The sequence below is a fragment of the Buteo buteo genome, chromosome 22, assembly GCF_964188355.1.
Source record: "Buteo buteo chromosome 22, bButBut1.hap1.1, whole genome shotgun sequence".
Lineage (NCBI taxonomy): Eukaryota > Metazoa > Chordata > Aves > Accipitriformes > Accipitridae > Buteo > Buteo buteo.
Genome location: NC_134192.1, coordinates 8,503,040 through 8,521,891, shown reverse-complemented (window position 1 = coordinate 8,521,891; position 18,852 = coordinate 8,503,040). Strand labels below are relative to the sequence as shown.

At 36.8% G+C, this 18,852-nt stretch overlaps 2 protein-coding genes across 2 annotated transcripts in view; both read right to left on the bottom strand.

Moving 5' to 3' along the window:
- Positions 1–2,107, bottom strand: part of RNF128 (ring finger protein 128) — a 42,742-nt gene extending 40,635 nt beyond the window's left edge. The window contains exon 1 of the mRNA XM_075053759.1: positions 1,702–2,107. Coding sequence (XP_074909860.1) covers positions 1,702–2,107 — 406 coding nt within the window. The remainder of the gene's footprint in view (positions 1–1,701) is intronic.
- A 1,179-nt stretch (positions 2,108–3,286) lies between these two features.
- The window catches only part of RADX (RPA1 related single stranded DNA binding protein, X-linked), a 29,014-nt gene continuing 13,448 nt past the window's right edge, over positions 3,287–18,852 (bottom strand). Inside the window, exons 11-15 of the mRNA XM_075053727.1 lie at positions 18,531–18,599; positions 13,165–13,244; positions 8,823–9,116; positions 7,331–7,513; positions 3,287–6,433 (exon numbers count right to left, since the gene is read on the bottom strand). Coding sequence (XP_074909828.1) covers positions 6,288–6,433; positions 7,331–7,513; positions 8,823–9,116; positions 13,165–13,244; positions 18,531–18,599 — 772 coding nt within the window. The 3' untranslated portion in view covers positions 3,287–6,287. The remainder of the gene's footprint in view (positions 6,434–7,330; positions 7,514–8,822; positions 9,117–13,164; positions 13,245–18,530; positions 18,600–18,852) is intronic.

Sequence of the window (18,852 nt, the reverse complement as noted above, 5' to 3'; positions counted from 1 at the left end):
GTCACAAATCACAATTTGCCTTTGAGAAAATTAAATGAATTAAATTAAGAAAGACGGAAGTTCATGTCTCATGAAATACACTCTTGGGTGATATATCTGTTGCTTTCAAGATTTAAGAAATCTTGTCAGTTTTAGAAAAAAAATATCTGAAAATCTAGGGTCTGCTTTCAGAGCTCGTCCTAAATAATTATCTTATTTCTGGAGTCTGGTCTAACTGTCGGGTTTGTGACATCCCAGTTACCCAGCATGTCTAAACCAGGTTCCATCCCGTTCTCCTCCGCTGACCTCCAAGGGAACGGGCTGCCCTGCTCCCGCTGTGGGCCAGCTGGGGCCACCACCGCTTGCAAGAAACGCAGCTGGCACTGATTTTGCAGCTACATAAAGCCAGTACAATTCTTTCTTTATTCACCCAGTGCTAGTATGAGCTGGCACGCTCCGAAACCAAATAAAAAAAGCAAGTTAATCTGAATCTTGACATGCCAGCCACTGAAGTCTAAATCACTTTCTCCAGAGGTAGAACAAAAGCTTTGGTTTATCGGCTACACATTTCCAGTAAAACACTTAAGCCCTGTTTGCAAACACTAGCTCAATCATGATACCAGGATGGCCAAAGCTGGCTGTGTAGTACAACAAGCCGCTGCACTTTCAGTGCTGTACAGCACATTTTTTCTTGGGTCGTGCAACCTCTTGTTTGGGATGCCTTTTCTTTTTTTTGGAGCTGAGCCTCACGTGATGGTTAGGTTTCTAAAGCACCTGTGATGCTCCTACAGGTGCACAACTGAGACTCCGAGCCAGCCTGCTCAACAGCTGGTGTCGGCTGACTCCTATGAACTGCCCAGGTGTGGGCTCCGCGGCGAGAAACTTCCTAAAAGCGGCAACTCCAACCAGCACGGGGATGTGATCACTAAAATGCTGGCTCACCTCCAGGTTAAAAATTGCTCAGTTTGCTCACAAAATCAAACAAGCAAGACTTACACCAAAGGATTCCTAGTGCAGCTCCACCAAAGTATATTTCATGGAATTAGCTATGTATACATACGCTTTGTACTTAAATGCTTATTAGACAGGTTGACCTAGAGGAACACACGCAGAAATAAAAGCCAAGCAACGCAGTACCACAGTTAGCTTCTCAGTTCTTCCCTAATGACACATCCATAGCTATTAGGGCCAGAATGGGTGATTACAATCATTTTGTCTAACCTTTCATTAAGGAATTAGGGAATCCCAGAAGAGGCGGAGATCAGCCACTATTCAGAAAGGATTAGAATGATTTGGCGGGGGCGGAGGGGGGAAGCAAGATCTGACTTGTAATCTGCAAAGCATATAGCTATGGTGCAGACGCTTGTAGGCTCATTTGTGTCCTCTAGCCTCAAAAAATAAACTAGTGCCTTCAAAGCAGACACTACGGGTTTCTCTACATCACTGTCTAAAATAATTTGCGTGCTGTGCAAGTAAAAAATGGTATTTACTTCAGAGACCCACCAGTTTGGCTGCACTGTACCAAGCTCAGAACCTAACAGCGGAGTATTTCTTACTAAGCACTGAAGTCAAAACTCAAATTGCAGAATGCATTTTCTTTCCCACTGAATTTCTCGATTAAAGCAACAGTCATCCACAAACACAACTGCTTCCTTATAGCCTGCCCTGGACCAAACTTCAGAGAAATCATCAGGTTTCAGCGCTTGACGCTGTGATACTCACCGAGATGCGACATCAGGACGATGCCTTTGCCTTTGTCCGGCGCGTTGTAGATCACAGCTGCTGTTGCACCCCTTCTGGCTGCCACCTTAATTTTTTCAGCAAAACTGCAGTTGCCTCTTTCAATCAGTGCTATCCACGGTGGTTTTGTGACGGTGAACTGGGTGTTTGCGTCGCAGGCTTGAAGATTAGCAGATTGAGGAATGCCCACAAGCCCCTGAGCACTCACCAGAGGAGAATTTAATCCATACAGGCCACATTCGCACTGCTCCGACACAGACCTGTTGCTAGTGCTGTTGAAATAGAATACACTTACAGAGGCCCTCACAGAAAATGCCTCTGTAGGCTTGAATAAAATACTAACAACCGCCGGGAGGCAGAAAAACCTGAACTTATCTGCTTGCTTCATTGCTTATTCACATAAGCACAAAATGTAGACGTCTATAGGTATTTTCAGCTGGCAGTGGCCCCTGTTAGCCCACAGCCTGCTGAGGAGTCTGAAATTTCAGGTCCAGCAGGAACCTGACACCAGCCAGGTGAGTCCTGGAGGTGTCAGTGAGCTTATCGGGAGTGGGGGCTGGGACGGACACAGGTGACACACCTGCCTATTGTGAAGTAGAGGTGCAGGCTGAAGGACCTGCAAGTAACCTTTGGCCCTAACTTTCTGCTCCTTTTTCACGAAGCATCGCTCTCCCACCCCCTTCTCTCCCATTACTGCACAAATTCTAGCTTTGATGAGGCTTCCTAAGAGATTGCTCAAGCCCCCTGCTCCTATTTCAACCTGAACGTCACTTCAGAGGACCAGGTCAGCTTTCATTCAGTGATGTAAGCTCAGGGTTCTCACTTCACAGCACAGTCTGTGATGCAAATGACCCTGTTAAAAAGGGCACAAGTGGAGGGAGGGAAATATTTAAAAAAATTACTCATCTTACAGACTAAGATAACCAAGTCATTCCCCACATTTCTCCTTTCAGATTCTTCCAGTCATCTACTCTGTCAGGTCCAGCTTGTTCTGGTGTTTATAATGAACTGATTTTAATATTGATTTATACCAATGCAAGAAATGTAGAATCAGCTAAACTGATCACAGAAGCAAACTACCTCTTTCAGCCCATTTTCACGTTCTAGCTCACTTTCAAGATTTACATGGAGATGTTTGAATGATTATCACACAACTCTCCATTTCTGGACGTAGGCTCTATAGATTCTTTCTCTGAATTCAGTCAGTGTTGTACTCCGTAACAATTACTAGCATCAACTCTTGTTTTCTTATATTTGAACACAAAAATGAAAACCTTACTAATGTCAGAACTCTGTAGTCCATAACGAAAACAAAGGACAAATTGTAAAGTTATCAAGATCTTTTTCCTGGTTTTCTGCAAAAGTCATGCTGCACACAGTGTTGAAAGCCAAGAGAAGCTGCAATTGGTGGCGTGTATTTTGACAGAAGATCAACCTAGTTCTCCTGTAAAGATTCTTTAAAAGAGTAAACATCAATGTGGAGAAGATTCTTGGAAAACTGAAACAACTTTCGTAAGAAAATGGAAAGAAATTGAAAGAAATAATGCAAGACGTTTACATATATTAATTCATTTATTTATATTCTCCAAGTTTCAGTGTTGCACTAATTCTACATCACATTAATTCAAAACTGATCTTAACTCTAAGATCTACGATTTAGCAAGTTTTATATACTCAAAAGTACCATTAGCTACATACAGTATACCTTCCCTTGGTTTTCTTTGAAATTAATGCTGGAAACATAAGAAACATGCAAATGGTAAGATTTTAGAGTTGGGTATGAATTCTATAGTTAAGAAATGTGCTCTGATAGTATTTTACCCTCAGCAGTAGCAATACACAGCAGCAAGAAAGATGATTCCTATGACATTTTGCAGGAATAAAGATTCTCTATCTTGGTTTAACACAGCAAAATTAACATGTTTTGACAGACTTGGGATCAAAAATAGTTCGGTTTTATACTTCCGTCAATAAACACCAAGTAAAACAAACCAGCAGGTAGTTTCTTTGCAGAGAGGACCTTTGCCCAGTGCTACAGTGCTGGTTTGGCAGGGAGGAAGTGGAGGAGTGGTGGAACCATGTATTAACACTGCAACGCTTCAGAAACTGAAGTTGGCATATTAAGTTCAGTGTTAACTTACAGGGATGGGGTAAGTGCCTCTACAGAATGACCCCGAGTGCTGAAACTCCAGGTCTACTACAGGCATTGAATATTCTCTAGCTACACACAGAGAGCCTGTACTTCTAACATTGGCACTTCATTCTGCAAGAGTAAATATCTCTCTTTCCTGCTTTTGCCATGAAAAATTTCAAACAACACTTCTGTAAAATAAAATTATATACCTTAAAGTCTCAAGCTCATATTACACATATTCCACACCATTCTGATATTTCTTTTAGAGTTAGGAATTCCTAACATGGAGGATGAAATGATTAATGCTACATGTTTAAAGCATAGTAAGCAGTGCAATGTGGCAAACAGCCTTTGCTGCATTTCTGTTGCAAGGGATGGATGGAGCGGCTAGAACAACTGAATAGAGTGGCTCTGTCAGCGTAGCCACATCAGTCCTTTCATACAAAGATAATTACTTTAAAAATTGTGTCTAGAAATAACGGTTTCATTAAAATTAGACTTCGACCTGAAGTATATCTAAATAAAAAATACTGGCTGACACAGTCAGCATGGCTCAGTTTGGTACACGAAGTGCTGGTGCTAATCTCTCTCAGTCTAGAGCAATGACCTCTAATCTTCACATACCCATAAGCAACAAAATTACACAAATAACATATTGCAACCAATGCTGTGCTCTTCTCGGGTTGGTATGTTTTCATTTTGCCTTCAGTGGCAAGGTTACAATGTACCCTGAAAGGCACGGGTTGACAAACATTGCTCTAGAACTAACACTATATGAACCATACAAAATATAAACATACAATACATAGTCACATTTAATTAACTTTTAGAACCTGTACAATTTAAGTTAAACTTTTCTCATTAATACATTTTAAAACTGTAAACCACACTAGAGAGACAGAATAATTTCATCAATTTCTTTAGAATGTTAAGGCTTTTACTTTTCATCTGAAGTTGCCTATGAACTTGTACTATAATAAAGACAATTACGTTTCTTCTTCTGTTACCATTAACTGAAGTTAAGGTACAGAATTTAAGTACTTGAAGACAAAGTCCACTGTCCCCAGGGCAGATGAGTGAGCTACTAGTTGAAAGAGATACTCCTGAATTACCAACAGGCTGCTAAAATGTGCCTAGAAGTTTTCCACAAAAGAATAAATTTGTTCCTATAAATTAACTCTGTGGGCTTTCGTTAATAATGGTACAATTTAATTGGCAAGCTTCCATAATGCAATCATTACTTCTCAAAGAATTGAACTGAGACCAGCATTTCACATGGACAAGTTGTCAAACAGGAATGTGTTTCAGCTCCTGCTTGAGAATAATTTCCTAAGGATTTGGTTGTATAAATTATTTGAGGCTGTTTGTCATGGGAGGAAAAAGTGGGACTTGGTTCTGAACTCAGCAGGAGCCAGCTGCTACTTAGTACATAGGCAAAAAGTTGACAGAATTTTAGAGTCTCTTGCTCTTGCAGAAGTAGCAGCTTCTCACAGCTGCTGAGCTCCTTCATGCTCTCAGAATACAGCTATTACTAAAAAGAAAGAGGATTGTGGTGATCAGTAGAAAAAACCTAATGGTGTGACAAACTGTGTATCCTGCCATGCTAAGCACTCCTTAAAGACAGTTTTTCTCTTGCAAAGCTAGAAGCAAGTTCCACTAATAAAAGTTTCTTTTTTAAAATATTTCTTTTTTTTTTTTTTATTAATAAATAAAATATGTTAAAAACTTTTGGGTGCTGCACTCACTACCCGGCACCGTATATACAAAAGCAGACATATAAAACCACAGCATTTGACCTTCCTCAGGTAAAAAGAACTGAAAGTGGCTTCTTGGGCCACTGAGACCAGTCCCGGATACTAAAGGCACCGTGATATTTAATCCCTTTCACAAACACAGTAAGCTTCAAGCCTGTTAGGCTGAAGTTAGGCTGCCCCTAGTACCTCCCACTAAAAGATCACTATGGGACATAATAGCTCTAATCCTCAAAATTATTCTAATTTCCAGCCTAAATTTATATCACAGCCAGTTAATGCTTTTGCAAACACTGCCTTTAATATTGGGAAAGCCTGCCTCTCTTCTCAGTTCTCACCCTGATATATACATTTCCTGTGTATGTACATGCACAGGCAGAGAGATGACAATCATACTCCTTGGTATCCTATCAAAAGATAAGCTCACTGTATTGTCTATTCATCCTTCTTGAACATAGGTAACCAAGACATTGTGTAATCTGTTTCAAGACTGCCCAAAAATAAAGGCAACAATTGTCCTTCTCAGTTACATGGATGACCATTACAATTGCTCTAAGAATCATAATTTTATGTTTGTGTCTACTAGTTCTATAAAAGTGCAATGTGTAGAGGGTGTATTCAAGTTACAGCAATTTTATTTCCCTCCTTTTGAACAATAAAAATTTGAAAAATAAGTTATTAAATTACACTGGATCCAGCACACCAGGTTCCATTGTCTTGTAGATTTTGCTCAGAAAGACTTCCACCTTATCATCACCCAAGTGACAGATGTCCAAGATGCAGACAACATGTTTGCCATCTAGATCCATCGCTGCTTCTACAATTTCATCTAGAAGTTAAGAAAAGTTTTTTTTAATATACATAAAAAGGTATACTGAACTGACATTGTTTTCCATGCAGTAACATGTTTATGTTCAACCTTCTTTCAGTGAAAAACCTCACTCTAACTATTAAATGCTGGCCTACTGGGATTTTTGTTTTTCTTTTTGGTAGAATTTTATTAGTAAATTCAATCACTAGAAACGACAGCATCAGAACTTACATATGGAAAAGCTGAAATATGCATTACTTAACCATTAGTGATTCTCACATTTCATAGTATTATTCAGGGAAAAGTAAAGATGTACTTAAGTAAAATCAGGTCTGTCTATATAAACATGCAGCAAAACACAATGGTTATATAGCACTTTGCAGTATGATACATGTTAATAGTGGTCACCTTATTTGTTGTGAGGTGCTAGTAATTAGAAGCATAATCTGAAGGGAAATAATTCAATAGCAGGCAAATACTTCAGCTTATAGGCACTACAGGTTGCATTAAAGCAGCTGTTCAAAGTGACATCAGTGAAATGTATTGGCTGATTGACAGTTATTCTGCTCTATTTCAAAGCATATTCACGTGCTCAGCCACACATACTGATTTCTACATCAGTATAGTTTTGGATCAACAAATAACTGCAAATACTATCTAGGTCACTTAGGAGTTTGTGGTTTGGATATTAAAATACTATCTTCAGAGTATGAGAACAGCTCCAGTAAAAACTGCCTTGAAAGTTCAGTATTACATCTGTTTACTAAAGGTGGTCACATAGAATTCATATATCTTCCACTGAAGAGGTGAACAATGTCTGACCTACAACAGAGAGTTCTATAAAGGATTAACTCTTGCACTGAAAGATAGAACAAGAAACAATAAATAAGTAACATCAGTGAAAGGCAGTCTCACTCGAAAGCGGAAACATGTCACAAAGCCTTCCATTGCTAGTGGCCTTCTGCTGACATGCAGAGATGCAACTCATACAAGACAATAATCTATCATTTTGAATGTCTTCTAGTTGAAATAAGTGGGGATCTTCAGGACAAAACAGTGGAAGAAATGCAACATCTATTGCTACGTCATGGTTTATACCTGTAGAAAAAAAAATATTTAAGTTAGCAGAAAACTTTTCCTTCAGCCCATTAGCAACTTCATGCACCATTTCCTCTTTTTTTTTAAAAACCAAAGTGTTGCAGGCTGAACACTGATTTTTATTTACTTGTTCTTTGTCCACTAATTAATAACTGATATCAAAAATACATTTCAATATATATTTGTATATATATTTATACATAAGCACATTCAATTTGATACAATGTTATAACATACTGTAATTTAAGGCTAACAATGCTGTTAGCTCAGAAAATATTAAACCATCATTGGAAGCCATTTCACACTCCTTTTTAACTCTAGTGCTGCTACATGGGCAGAGAAATTCATTTTACAACCAGTGCATCTACACAGTATACGGTGCAGTACTTGTGCTACTTTTGTCTTGAATATTATATTGTAAGTGCCAGGATTCTAATGACTAAATATTCAAACAACTTCTCTGCAAATCTCCCTTAGCAAATAATGGAAACTTAACATAAGCATCATGAAGCTAGGCAATTTCCTTCTCCTTTTAATGGGAAAACAAAATCAAACAGATTAATATCCCACAGTAATGCTAACAAACAGACACACATCAACTTGTACATTTGTATTTTAACAAATAAAGATCAATCAACTGATGCTTTGTGTTAACCCAGAAACGGCAGAGAGCAGTTCATGAGTATGGCTAAAATACAGCCCTTAATTTTCTACATGGAAGAAAAGCACTTTAGGAGCAACAGTACTCAAAAAACAACTCAATGACAATAAAGCTCAAAAGAAGCATTTATACTTGTCCTTTTCCCTTTAAGAACACTAACCTGTTTCTGATTAATACCTCTCCAGCAGGAAAGTCAGCTGACAATCAAGTGCAACTGAATAATTTACCTGATTATGTCAGACTGGTTAATTAGTGAACAGGACCTACCTCTAATTGTAATAATCAATAGCTTAAGGACTACACACATTCTTCAAATAATACACATAAACATATACATAAAATCGCAATTATATGAAAAGTGATACTAAACCCAAGATATTCACTCATTTAATTTAAAGGTATTTCTTAATGAGAACTACAGCTTTCTGGTAAAAAAATTGTCCTAAATCATGACTCTAACAAAAAACTAAACTGTCAATAATTTTTTTAAACTTCAACAAATACTCAGAATCAACTGATTAATCTAGAAAAATCCATTCAGTTTCTGACGAACCTTCAAGTCATTCTGAAGTTAACACAGCAAAGATCTAAGATCTTACACTGTTCTTGCTTAACCTTTTTTTAGAAGCCAAGCTACCAAGTACTTACCCAGAACCGTCACTTCATAATACCCAAGGCCACTAGCACTTTTAAACTCATCGATATTTTTATCCATTCTGGTTTCTTTTGGCTGGTGCACTGCTGCGTGAAGGTTATACTGTTGCATAAGTAAGTCTTTGTGCACATAATCAAATTTACGTGGGATGCTTTCTGGGAAAATTGTGCTGTGATGCAAATATTTCATTAACTTGTCTTTTGCTTGTGCCCACAGGTCACTCTGCCATGAATCACAAGTTCTTCCAGTCTCTTCAGTTTCAGGTACATCACTCATTCCTTCTTGATCTATTATAAACACAGAAAACCTTTAGTTGCATATATGCTCATAGAATTGTATCAATCCTCTGCTAGATGAGAAGTATTTTCATTAGAACATTTCTATAATGAAGACATGGCAGAATGTTCAAAACATACAACACAATGAATTAAACTAGGGTTGGAACGTGAGAAACTGGTAACCTTAGAGGCTAGACTTGTAGTCAAAAGACTTATTTCACCACATGAAGAGCATCATCCTGGCTTGTTTTTGGAGAGTAGAAACGTCTTTAACAAACAGCCAGAAACCACGAAAACAAGGTTTAAAATGGGTACAAGTGAAGGCAAACTTTTCCATCCTTTGCACAATAACTATATGCTTACATTTAGAACTATGCTACATTTAAACTTTTTGCTATACAGTCAATGATAGCTCCGTTCTTCTTTCCTATTACATGTAACTTGAGGATTGTTAGTGGTAAAAGCTTATATAACCATCACTTCCAATTTTGGAGGCAAGTATTAAAGCCCACCTTACCAGAAAGCTCATTTCAAAATATTCCCAGTACAGCCTTGTATCTCCTCCATCTCCTGTGAAACAACCACTCATCAAGTAGCCTTCCGAACTGGGTACACTTCTCTATGAACATACACTTTTTTATTTTACTTCTTTTTAGTGTCATAATTGCTATGATGCAGTATCAGGATGTTAAAAAATGAAGAAAACCAGAATGTACACACACAAACTTGGTACAACATAGGCAAGAACATTCAACAAGGGAAATAAGAGTCTTGCTGCATTGAATTAGACAACAAAGGACAGTGAATTTAAAGAAAATTGACACTGATACTGAAATTGAAAGTGAGCTCTGGATTGCATAAAGCAGCCTGCAGTATTTTTCTCACAGAACTGGAATCCATCATATAAGACAAAGGGGCACATGAAAGCTGCTACACAAAGAAACATTTTTTCTCACCAATTTACTTGGAGAATTACAGTATTCTCTACAAGCATGAAGACTTTATTTGCCTAATGTATAGTATTGAGTACAAAAAAGTTTCAGAATATAAGTAGTGGGATTAAAAAAACCCTTTCTCTTTCTAAAACTTCAGTCAAGAGTTTGCTTTTCTCCCTCAATATATCATTGGTGCTGTGATTTGCGTGTCCTACTTGTACACTCATTATTAACTTAGCATAAACAGATCTGTAATTAGGACAGCACAGTAGAAACAGCCACCACCAGTTATTGAAACAATAATATGCTGAAATTTTTAACAATCTGACCACACTTTAGAAGAAAAATAAAGCAAATATTTGAACTCCTCTAGCTATAGAAAGCCTCTTGGCAGCAAAGACTACTTTCTTCTTTAAACCAATAAAAAATATAAAAGTGACTATGGTGAACACTTAAACACATGATTTCCCACAAAAAGCAATTAAGATGAACCATATTTTGAGTTCAGTTAGCAGAAGGATTTTTTTTTTAAAATCTACTGTATAATTACAGTATACAGCAGATTTTTTTTTCTTGTAAAAAATTAGAAGTTAATTTGGTCATCAGCCTACACTATTACTATTAAGTTTCTTTTTTGCAAACACTTTTGTTAGTAAATGTGAGTCACTGCATTTCTGCTTTAGAGTTACGTTTTACATTATCTTACAGCACAGAGTGCAATCTTTTACTCCTCATTTGTAAGGAAAAAAACAGTATCTGGAGTAAACGGAATTCCGGGGAGTGAACCTTATCCAAGTACTGCTCTCCGCCCCCCCCCCCCCCCCCCCAGATATTTCAACATCTAAAAAATACATGTTTATAATTTATCTTGTTTTGGCTGTCTCTATCACCTCTTTTTGTACATCTACCCAATAAATAATCAAAAAGTGTTACTTTGATGCAGGCTGTTATGATATGGAGCTGCTAAGAGATTGAAGTGTCAGTACTGCTAATACAGACTTATAAAGAGAGGGGTGGAGAAATTTCATGTTACCATAAATAGCTTCTAAAGGCAGCTAAGGGCATTTTCCCTTGCTGGTATTTAAAAAACAGAAATTTCTCTACCTGGGACCACATTAACAACACTATGAAGCTTAGAGTAACACTTTTCCATTTACCTATGACCTGCACATCAGTAAATGGAAAAATAGGTATATGATACATAAGTAATTGATATACAATGTCAGAATACTGCAAAAAAAAAAAAAGTATCTTCAAAATCTGAAGGAACACAACATAGAAAAAGTGTTCACTTTGATACATACACTATAATTAGTAGGCTTGTTAAGCAAAATATAAACATGCTGTTATTTACATAAAACTAGCATCAGCTAAACAATTGGTATTTTATATAAGACAATGATATTCCCAGAAGGACTGATGTTATGTGAGAAAAATATATGCATATGTTTAGTAGCTACATTTACTAACATATTCATGTAATTATTGCATACTTAGATTAGATGAGGGACTGATTCATTTATTTTGGACTACACTCAAAGTGTCAGCCAACTGAAGTTAAATGGGGTTTCACATGCAGTGAGGAAATATCAGTGTAAACGATATTTTAATTTGAGAATAAATGTATCTCAATATATAAATATGTACATATATAAATATATAAAAGTATCTAAATACGAGTATCTAATGCAGATTTCTTTAGTACAGTTAAAAAATGAAGCATGTATTTCACTGTACATCTTCACATCCTTTTTTTTTTTCTTTTGAAAACCAACCTTTTAAACCATCTTATTGAAATGGCTTACATGCATTCTTTTTATGAGATCTACACAATATCCCAACAACTCTCGAGAGAGTAACAGCATAGCACAATGAACACTACAGCTACCAGAAATTCCTGTAAAAATAATTTCAGGCAAGAACACTCAATCTGATTTCTTGTTTTTAAAAGCAACAAGAAATTTCACCAAAGACTAACAACCAATAAAGTAATTAATTAGCAAACTTGCTTAGGGATATGTTTTCTTACTTTCGAAGAACAGATCTCTATGTAGTACCCAAGGCTGCTCTTTCTCTGGAATAAAATTTCACTTCAAAGTTACCTGTTCAAATTTTTCTCCAATTTGAAAGTTGGAGAAATTTGAGTCTCTTAATATATTAAACCTTTGGGAAAATTCACTGTAATTTCTATTGCTTTAAAGCAGCAAAATAGAGTAGATCATCACCAATAGGCTAAAAAGAACAACCTATCGCAGTCATAACTAAACTAAGATGAACTGCTGCCTTGCAAAAATAAAAGGATGGACAACATTATACATAATATAGCTATACGTAGAAGTAAATTGGCAGATGTTAATGTTGGGACAGATGCTAGTAGTAGACGAACTTTTAGATAAAATTACATGACTCAGGTTCAGTCAGCTCTGAAAAGAGGAAAACATGTCAAAATATTTGCATGAAATAAAAAACCAGACCAATCTGCACATAATGACAAGTGACAAGTTAGACTTCTTTCTCCAACCAAAACCAGGTATCAAGAAACTAACTGCATGGAACACGAGTTCATTTTTCAATTGCAGAGGAAGAAAGATAAACTTAATATTATTAACTTAGAAAAATCCCTAAACCAAACATCATTCTTATTACTGGCTTATATGTTTCATCCATTTCCTCCCCACATCTTGTATTCTTTTTAATTAGGTACTTACATAGCTTTGGGGCTACCTTCCCAGAGAGGGCCAATTTTATCACATGCAGATCACTATAGCAAGAAAACTGCCAACAGAAAATGTGGGGTCTTACGCTACTAAGTGCTTCTGAGGTACAGAACTAACTTAAAACTTGTATAAAGCAACACTGAGAATTTATTCCCCATACTGGGAAACAGCCCAACACCATCCTTCCAGCCATCCTTTAGAACACATCAGGGACGTGACTGAGCAGAATGACATTAACAATACGTTGCTACAGTGGCTCCCTAGAGGCTGATGCAGCCAGATGTACATTAGAGCTGTCTTGACAAACAAGGGTTATAAGGATACCTCTGTTGCCTGTTTTGGACCTGAAGAGTAGAAGTAGGCTTAAATGTTCTAAGGTTAATGTAACAACTATTTGCAACATACCTGTGCAGCACTGTAAACCATCTGATACAGCCTGTTCATTTTTATCTTGCACAGAATCTTCATGTTGAAATTCATCCAAGCTATAAAAAGAAAGTTATAGTATATATATATTTAAAACCTATTTAACCTCAAGCACTATGCAGCAAAAGTTCAAACCTTGACAGATTTCTAGTGATAAATGATACAAGCTCGAATGAGTGAGCACTAGTAGCTGTGCTACCTCATATCACGAGACTTGTAATATAGCAGCTTGACATAACGAGACCTACTACACTCAGTAAATCAGTTTTGAAAAGCGTAGGACAAGAACTGCTGTATTTCTTTGGTTTATGAAGTTAAGTATTTTGCACTCAAAAAAACCCAGTGTTTGTTGCCCTCTACTGGGCACCTACTGGAAATAGCGTGACACTAAAAGCTGAACATCACGGACAGCCAACGGGTTTATGACTTGATTCTAAAAAGTGGTCGCACAGCACGCTGCTGCACTTTCATATCAGCACCCTTCAGCAGTCAAAACCAAAGCATGAATGGAGCCGCATCATCACTCTGGGATCCAAAATGATAGAGAAATTCCAAATAATATATTTTCCTTTGGACATACTACCCTGTTGTAAGAATCAGTTCAATCAAGCAAACTAGATTTTTGTTATATTTTCATTTTTAACCATTAAATTTTAAATTAACAGTAAGCAACTATTCTCTAACAATCTCTAATGAATGACCTAGGATATCATGCAGGAGAAAAATGTAACAGCCTGCAGCCACAACATGGTAAAATAAGCTCTTAGGCCCATTTTTTCCTTTCTTCTTTGCTCCATTCGTCTTACTATAAACTCACCGTGATGTCTGAATAAACTTAGGAAAAATAGTATCTTGATTATCTTGCATCACAAACAACTGAGATGTAGGGAAGACTTTGTTAAGGTACCATTAAAATTCCAGACTACCAAAGTTGTTACTAATAAAAATATTGTAACTGCGAATACACAGGGACAATATACAAACAGTGAAAAAGGAATCAAAGCTGAACATGCTGTTTAGTGGGACATTCTGTATTTCAGTCATAAGAATTTACATTTTTTTTCCCAATTTTTCCCATTTCATACTAGGATATATCCTGAAAATTTCATGTCAATGTTTCATAACATGGAAAATATCTAAAATCTAGTGAAAAGATAAAAGGAAATACATTGTGGTTTTTTAGTATGAAAGTACATTTTATGAAATGTACTATCATCGTGGTATGAGCTAAGTACTGGAGTGACCTTCCTGTGATCTCCAAGTCTAGGCACAAAAGAATCCTCGCTTAAGCAGCACGAACCATGCAACTGAGGTTTCAGCCACCTAATTTTGTAAACAAAAAAAGCTGCCACAGAGAACTTTAAAACAGTGTGACCCTACTTGCTTCCCACCACCCACCCAAGCTTCTGAGCAGAGTTGTGTTGAAAATGTTGGTAAATGAAAATTTGTGTTTCTATATAACTTTGTAGTACAAAGTATTTCTCAAATTTTGAGGTCCAGGGCAACCTCAGAAAGATACATGCAAGATGTCAGACCTAAGTTTTTGCAGTGGTATTTTTATGTTTTCAGATGAAAGGTAGTAGGAAAGTTTGCCTCTCTGTAAAATGGTAATTCATTAATTACATTGTTCTTCTTATGGTATTATTTCTAGATAAAAGAACATTTCCATGAAAATAGTATCTTATGAAGAATTAATTCCTTTTACAAAAACCATCATGGAAAGTAACTACTGTGTATGCATAACAATGAATTAAACATTTATATACCAGCTATATTAATACATTTTCAAGCCAATAGATGACATTTTCAAAAGTATTAACAAAAGTAGTCTAACTGAAAATTAATGCCCACAAAACTAATTCTCACTTCTGAGACTCGGACTTCTCAACAAGAGACATGAAAATCTAGCAAAATGTTAGGACAGGCTTGCTCAGAAATCAACATGTCAAGGTAGATACATGCCAACTTCCCTCTTCATTAAAGCAGAAGATTAAAACAACCATACTGCTGACAAGTTGCTATTATGGAAGTGGTTTCTTTTTCCTTTAAAACTGAGGTGAATAGGCTCTGATTTAGAGCTAGTAGAGCTTCTAAAAAATATGAAAATAACTTGCCACAATTTTCCCCCACTTCTTTCACAGATCTGTAGCTGGGATGATTTCTCCTACCTGCCCGACACGTTATTTCTACCGGACTGCTTTGTGCTGGATGTGCGTACAGTGTAACTTGAGCTAAGTTCATAAGGGAAACCTACTTGTCTATACACAGTTTATATGCTGCTTTGCCAGCCAGTATGTCTGCAAGCCACCTGATATAACCCAAACCCTTCCATTTACTGCAATATGCTGTGGCTGTTGTACACCTAAACACCCACATTCCTATTTTGCCCATGCCAGCTTTATGAGAACTTGTGCCATGCCAAATTTGCTATTCCCAGCCTGTATTCTGCAGCCTCCCTCTTTTCACAGATGCCCACTCGCAAAAAAGCCTTTATTCAGTATTTCCAGATGCACTGCTATTCATCTTTTCAGTCATTTTACTTTAAAGTACCGTCAACGAAAATAACATTAATCAAAATAGATGGCAGATGAATACTTTTAGAAAATACTGGGAAAATAAGCATGTCTTGTGCTTCACACCTATTTCCTAAGCACTGGGACTAAATGTGATAAATAAAATTGAGAAAGAAAATAGTTACATCTTGTAGCTATGCCCAAATGATGGAAGGAATGAAAGTGCCTCAAAACAACAAAACAACCCCCCCCACCCCCTCACTGATACAACTGGTAAAAGCCTTATTTTATAGACTGGTTTGAAATCAACTTAACTCAACTGTCATGACAGCATTATGGTATACGCATCTACCATGCAGGTAACAAAGAAACCAAACAGACTTCTACAATAATTTTACAAGTCTACATAAATTGATTGTTGATATTTACCAGTTTCTCCCTGAAAAATTCTGATATATGTGAAAAAGGGGTCTGAAGGAAACATCAAATTCTAGGAAACTTTCAGTCATGGACACCTCAAGCTGAATTTCCCCATATGATAGAATCCTCATCCCTTCGCTCTCATCAGAGGAGAGAGAAAAAGGAGAAAAGGGTCTAAGTTACATAAACATTTAGAAGTGAAACTCCAAGGATAGAAGCAAGTTACTTTTAAGCCATGTACAATGTGAGCATGTGGTGCACCAGCAGCTCCATGGTAACTGCAATGCTAAACTTACAAAGATTAAAATGCTAAGAAAACTACTGTGGGGTTTTTTTTCACTTCCACATATAAACAAGCCTTTCTGAAATTCCTGATCTTTCCCCATTCATAATAAACTATCAATTAAACTACTTTGGGGTATATTAAATGCTTAAAAGTACATTTATGTTGAATGTCTCTACTAGCAAGGATATAAATATCAACAATAATACTAAATTAACCAGTTTCCTCTTACCTTGTTTTTTCTGAAACAATCGATAAATAAGTTACCTCAGAAATGTGGGAACTGAGGCTGTCAATAAAGAGCCTTAAAATAAGCTTTTACTGTTTAAAACCAAAAAACTTAAAAAATGCAACCACATGCTGAAAAACTGCACAAAATACTTGACACAAAATAATCTAAGCTAGAATATGTACTTCAAAACATATTGCTACTGTTGTTATTTCATCAATGTATTAAAATATTTCAGTGAGAGCTGACATTCTGCTACTTCTAAGCAACAGAACAGAAACCAATGCAATTTTAAGGAACGTCAGGCTAACTTTCTATTTTTCTTTTGCAGTTTGGAGAATTCAGCACAACTTCATAGTTAATCACAGAAATACACAAGTTACCTTTTAATTATATAGAGTGAAACAGCTTTCCATAATCCAACACAGACTTTCTCCTCCTTTAGTTGGGGTTCTAGCACTAATGGCATAGAGTGGACACACAGGTAGCGAGGAGAGTAGCAGATTGAGAGAAGCAGAGAACAAAGTAAACATGCCTTAACTTTTTGCTTCACTTTTAAGAAATGGGGAGAAAACATTCTTCCCACCCTCCACCCCCAAGAAAAAATGGAACATTTCTAAGCAAGCAGAAGAAAACAGGATTCCTCACATTCCAAAAAACCTCCTGGTTTTCCTATGGATTTGTGCCACAAGACCATGCAAACTCCTGCACCACCTGCAGAGATGTGACCTTAAAGGCAGGTGTCACACATTTAATGAATGGGCTGCAGAGCCAGGCAACCATTTCCCCTAGAAAATGCAGTATCTACCAAGAGGACCAGAGGAAACAACAGACATGGGCTCGAAAGAGCCTTGTTTATCCCACAGAAAAAGCTTTTGCAAATTAGCTTCCAAGAAATGTTTTTCAAAAAATAGGCATGCTTGTAGGGCAGTAATCCCGGCAGAATGGTCAACAACTTACGGTCAACTCCATCATTACTATTGTTGCTATATCACTGGCACCATGATTCTTTGTTTTAGGGGGGAAGGAAGAGGTGCTAAAAGTAAACTAATGCGGCAACTGAGGGGTATACGTACTCATGACACAAGCCCAAATCACCACTGCCAAAAAACCCAAACATCTGGAGTTACTGACACCAAAGAGTTCAACTACTCGAGTTACCCGAGCTGTGTTTGGAACAAATGACAAGAATTTATGGCCGTTAAACAAAATGCAAGAAGGAAAGTAGCTTTTTATCCCAGACTAGCAAATAACAGCACTCATTCAGTTTTCTTAATAATTTCCCGTTTGTAGTTATTTCATTAGGTTCCAGACTTGTCAGGGCTCTGGATTTGAAATTCCTGTCTGGATTTTTTAAAAAATTCCCTCTCTGGATCCAAAATGAGTTCAATAAAGACTGAGTGTTGGGTAGTGGAAGGAGCCAAGTGGCTTCTCAGGGACAACTATACTTACACCTCTGTAGCATCAAGGATGATGTATAGCTTAACCACTGCTAGCAAATCCATTAATGCTATTACTCTGTTCACTCTGCTTGCTAATTAAGCATCCCTCCCTCCTACCTTTGACTTTCCTACTTAAACTGTAATCTCTCTGAAACAAAGACTACATATATTACTCTGCTTACCACAATGAATCCGTTGCTATATATTCCATAAGTAGCACTAGTAGCAATATAAAAATGTTTAATACACACTCAAAATTGTTTCAGAATAAAATAATCCAATATATTTGAACTAGAATCAGTGCAGAGGAAGTGAATAGAAAATATTAAACTCTACCCTCATCTGTTCTTTCATTTCATTTCATTTCCATACAGATTCCTGACTTGTAAAAGCTTCACTGCAAATATCTTTGTTTCATCATTGCAATTATTTAACATAATTAACTTCATGTGACTTACCCACATTTTCTTCTTGCAGACCGTGTGAAATAGGGGTAAGATGATACAGGAATAACAGATGCACTTCCCCTTAAAGCAGGAAATTCAGCATTATTTTACAGTATTTATTTAAATGGAAATACACAAAGCAAAGAACATGCATGTTTTTCTTTCAGGCAGAACTAACCTAAGACACTCAAATGTTGGAATTTTTCTTATGGAACAGAAATCCACTAACAAGTTTGCTGTAACACTGCCAAGACAGAACTTCTATTCACCAGGATTCTCTTAGTCTCAAGTTTTTATTCAATCCTAATTATATTTCATCTTATTTTCCCTCAAA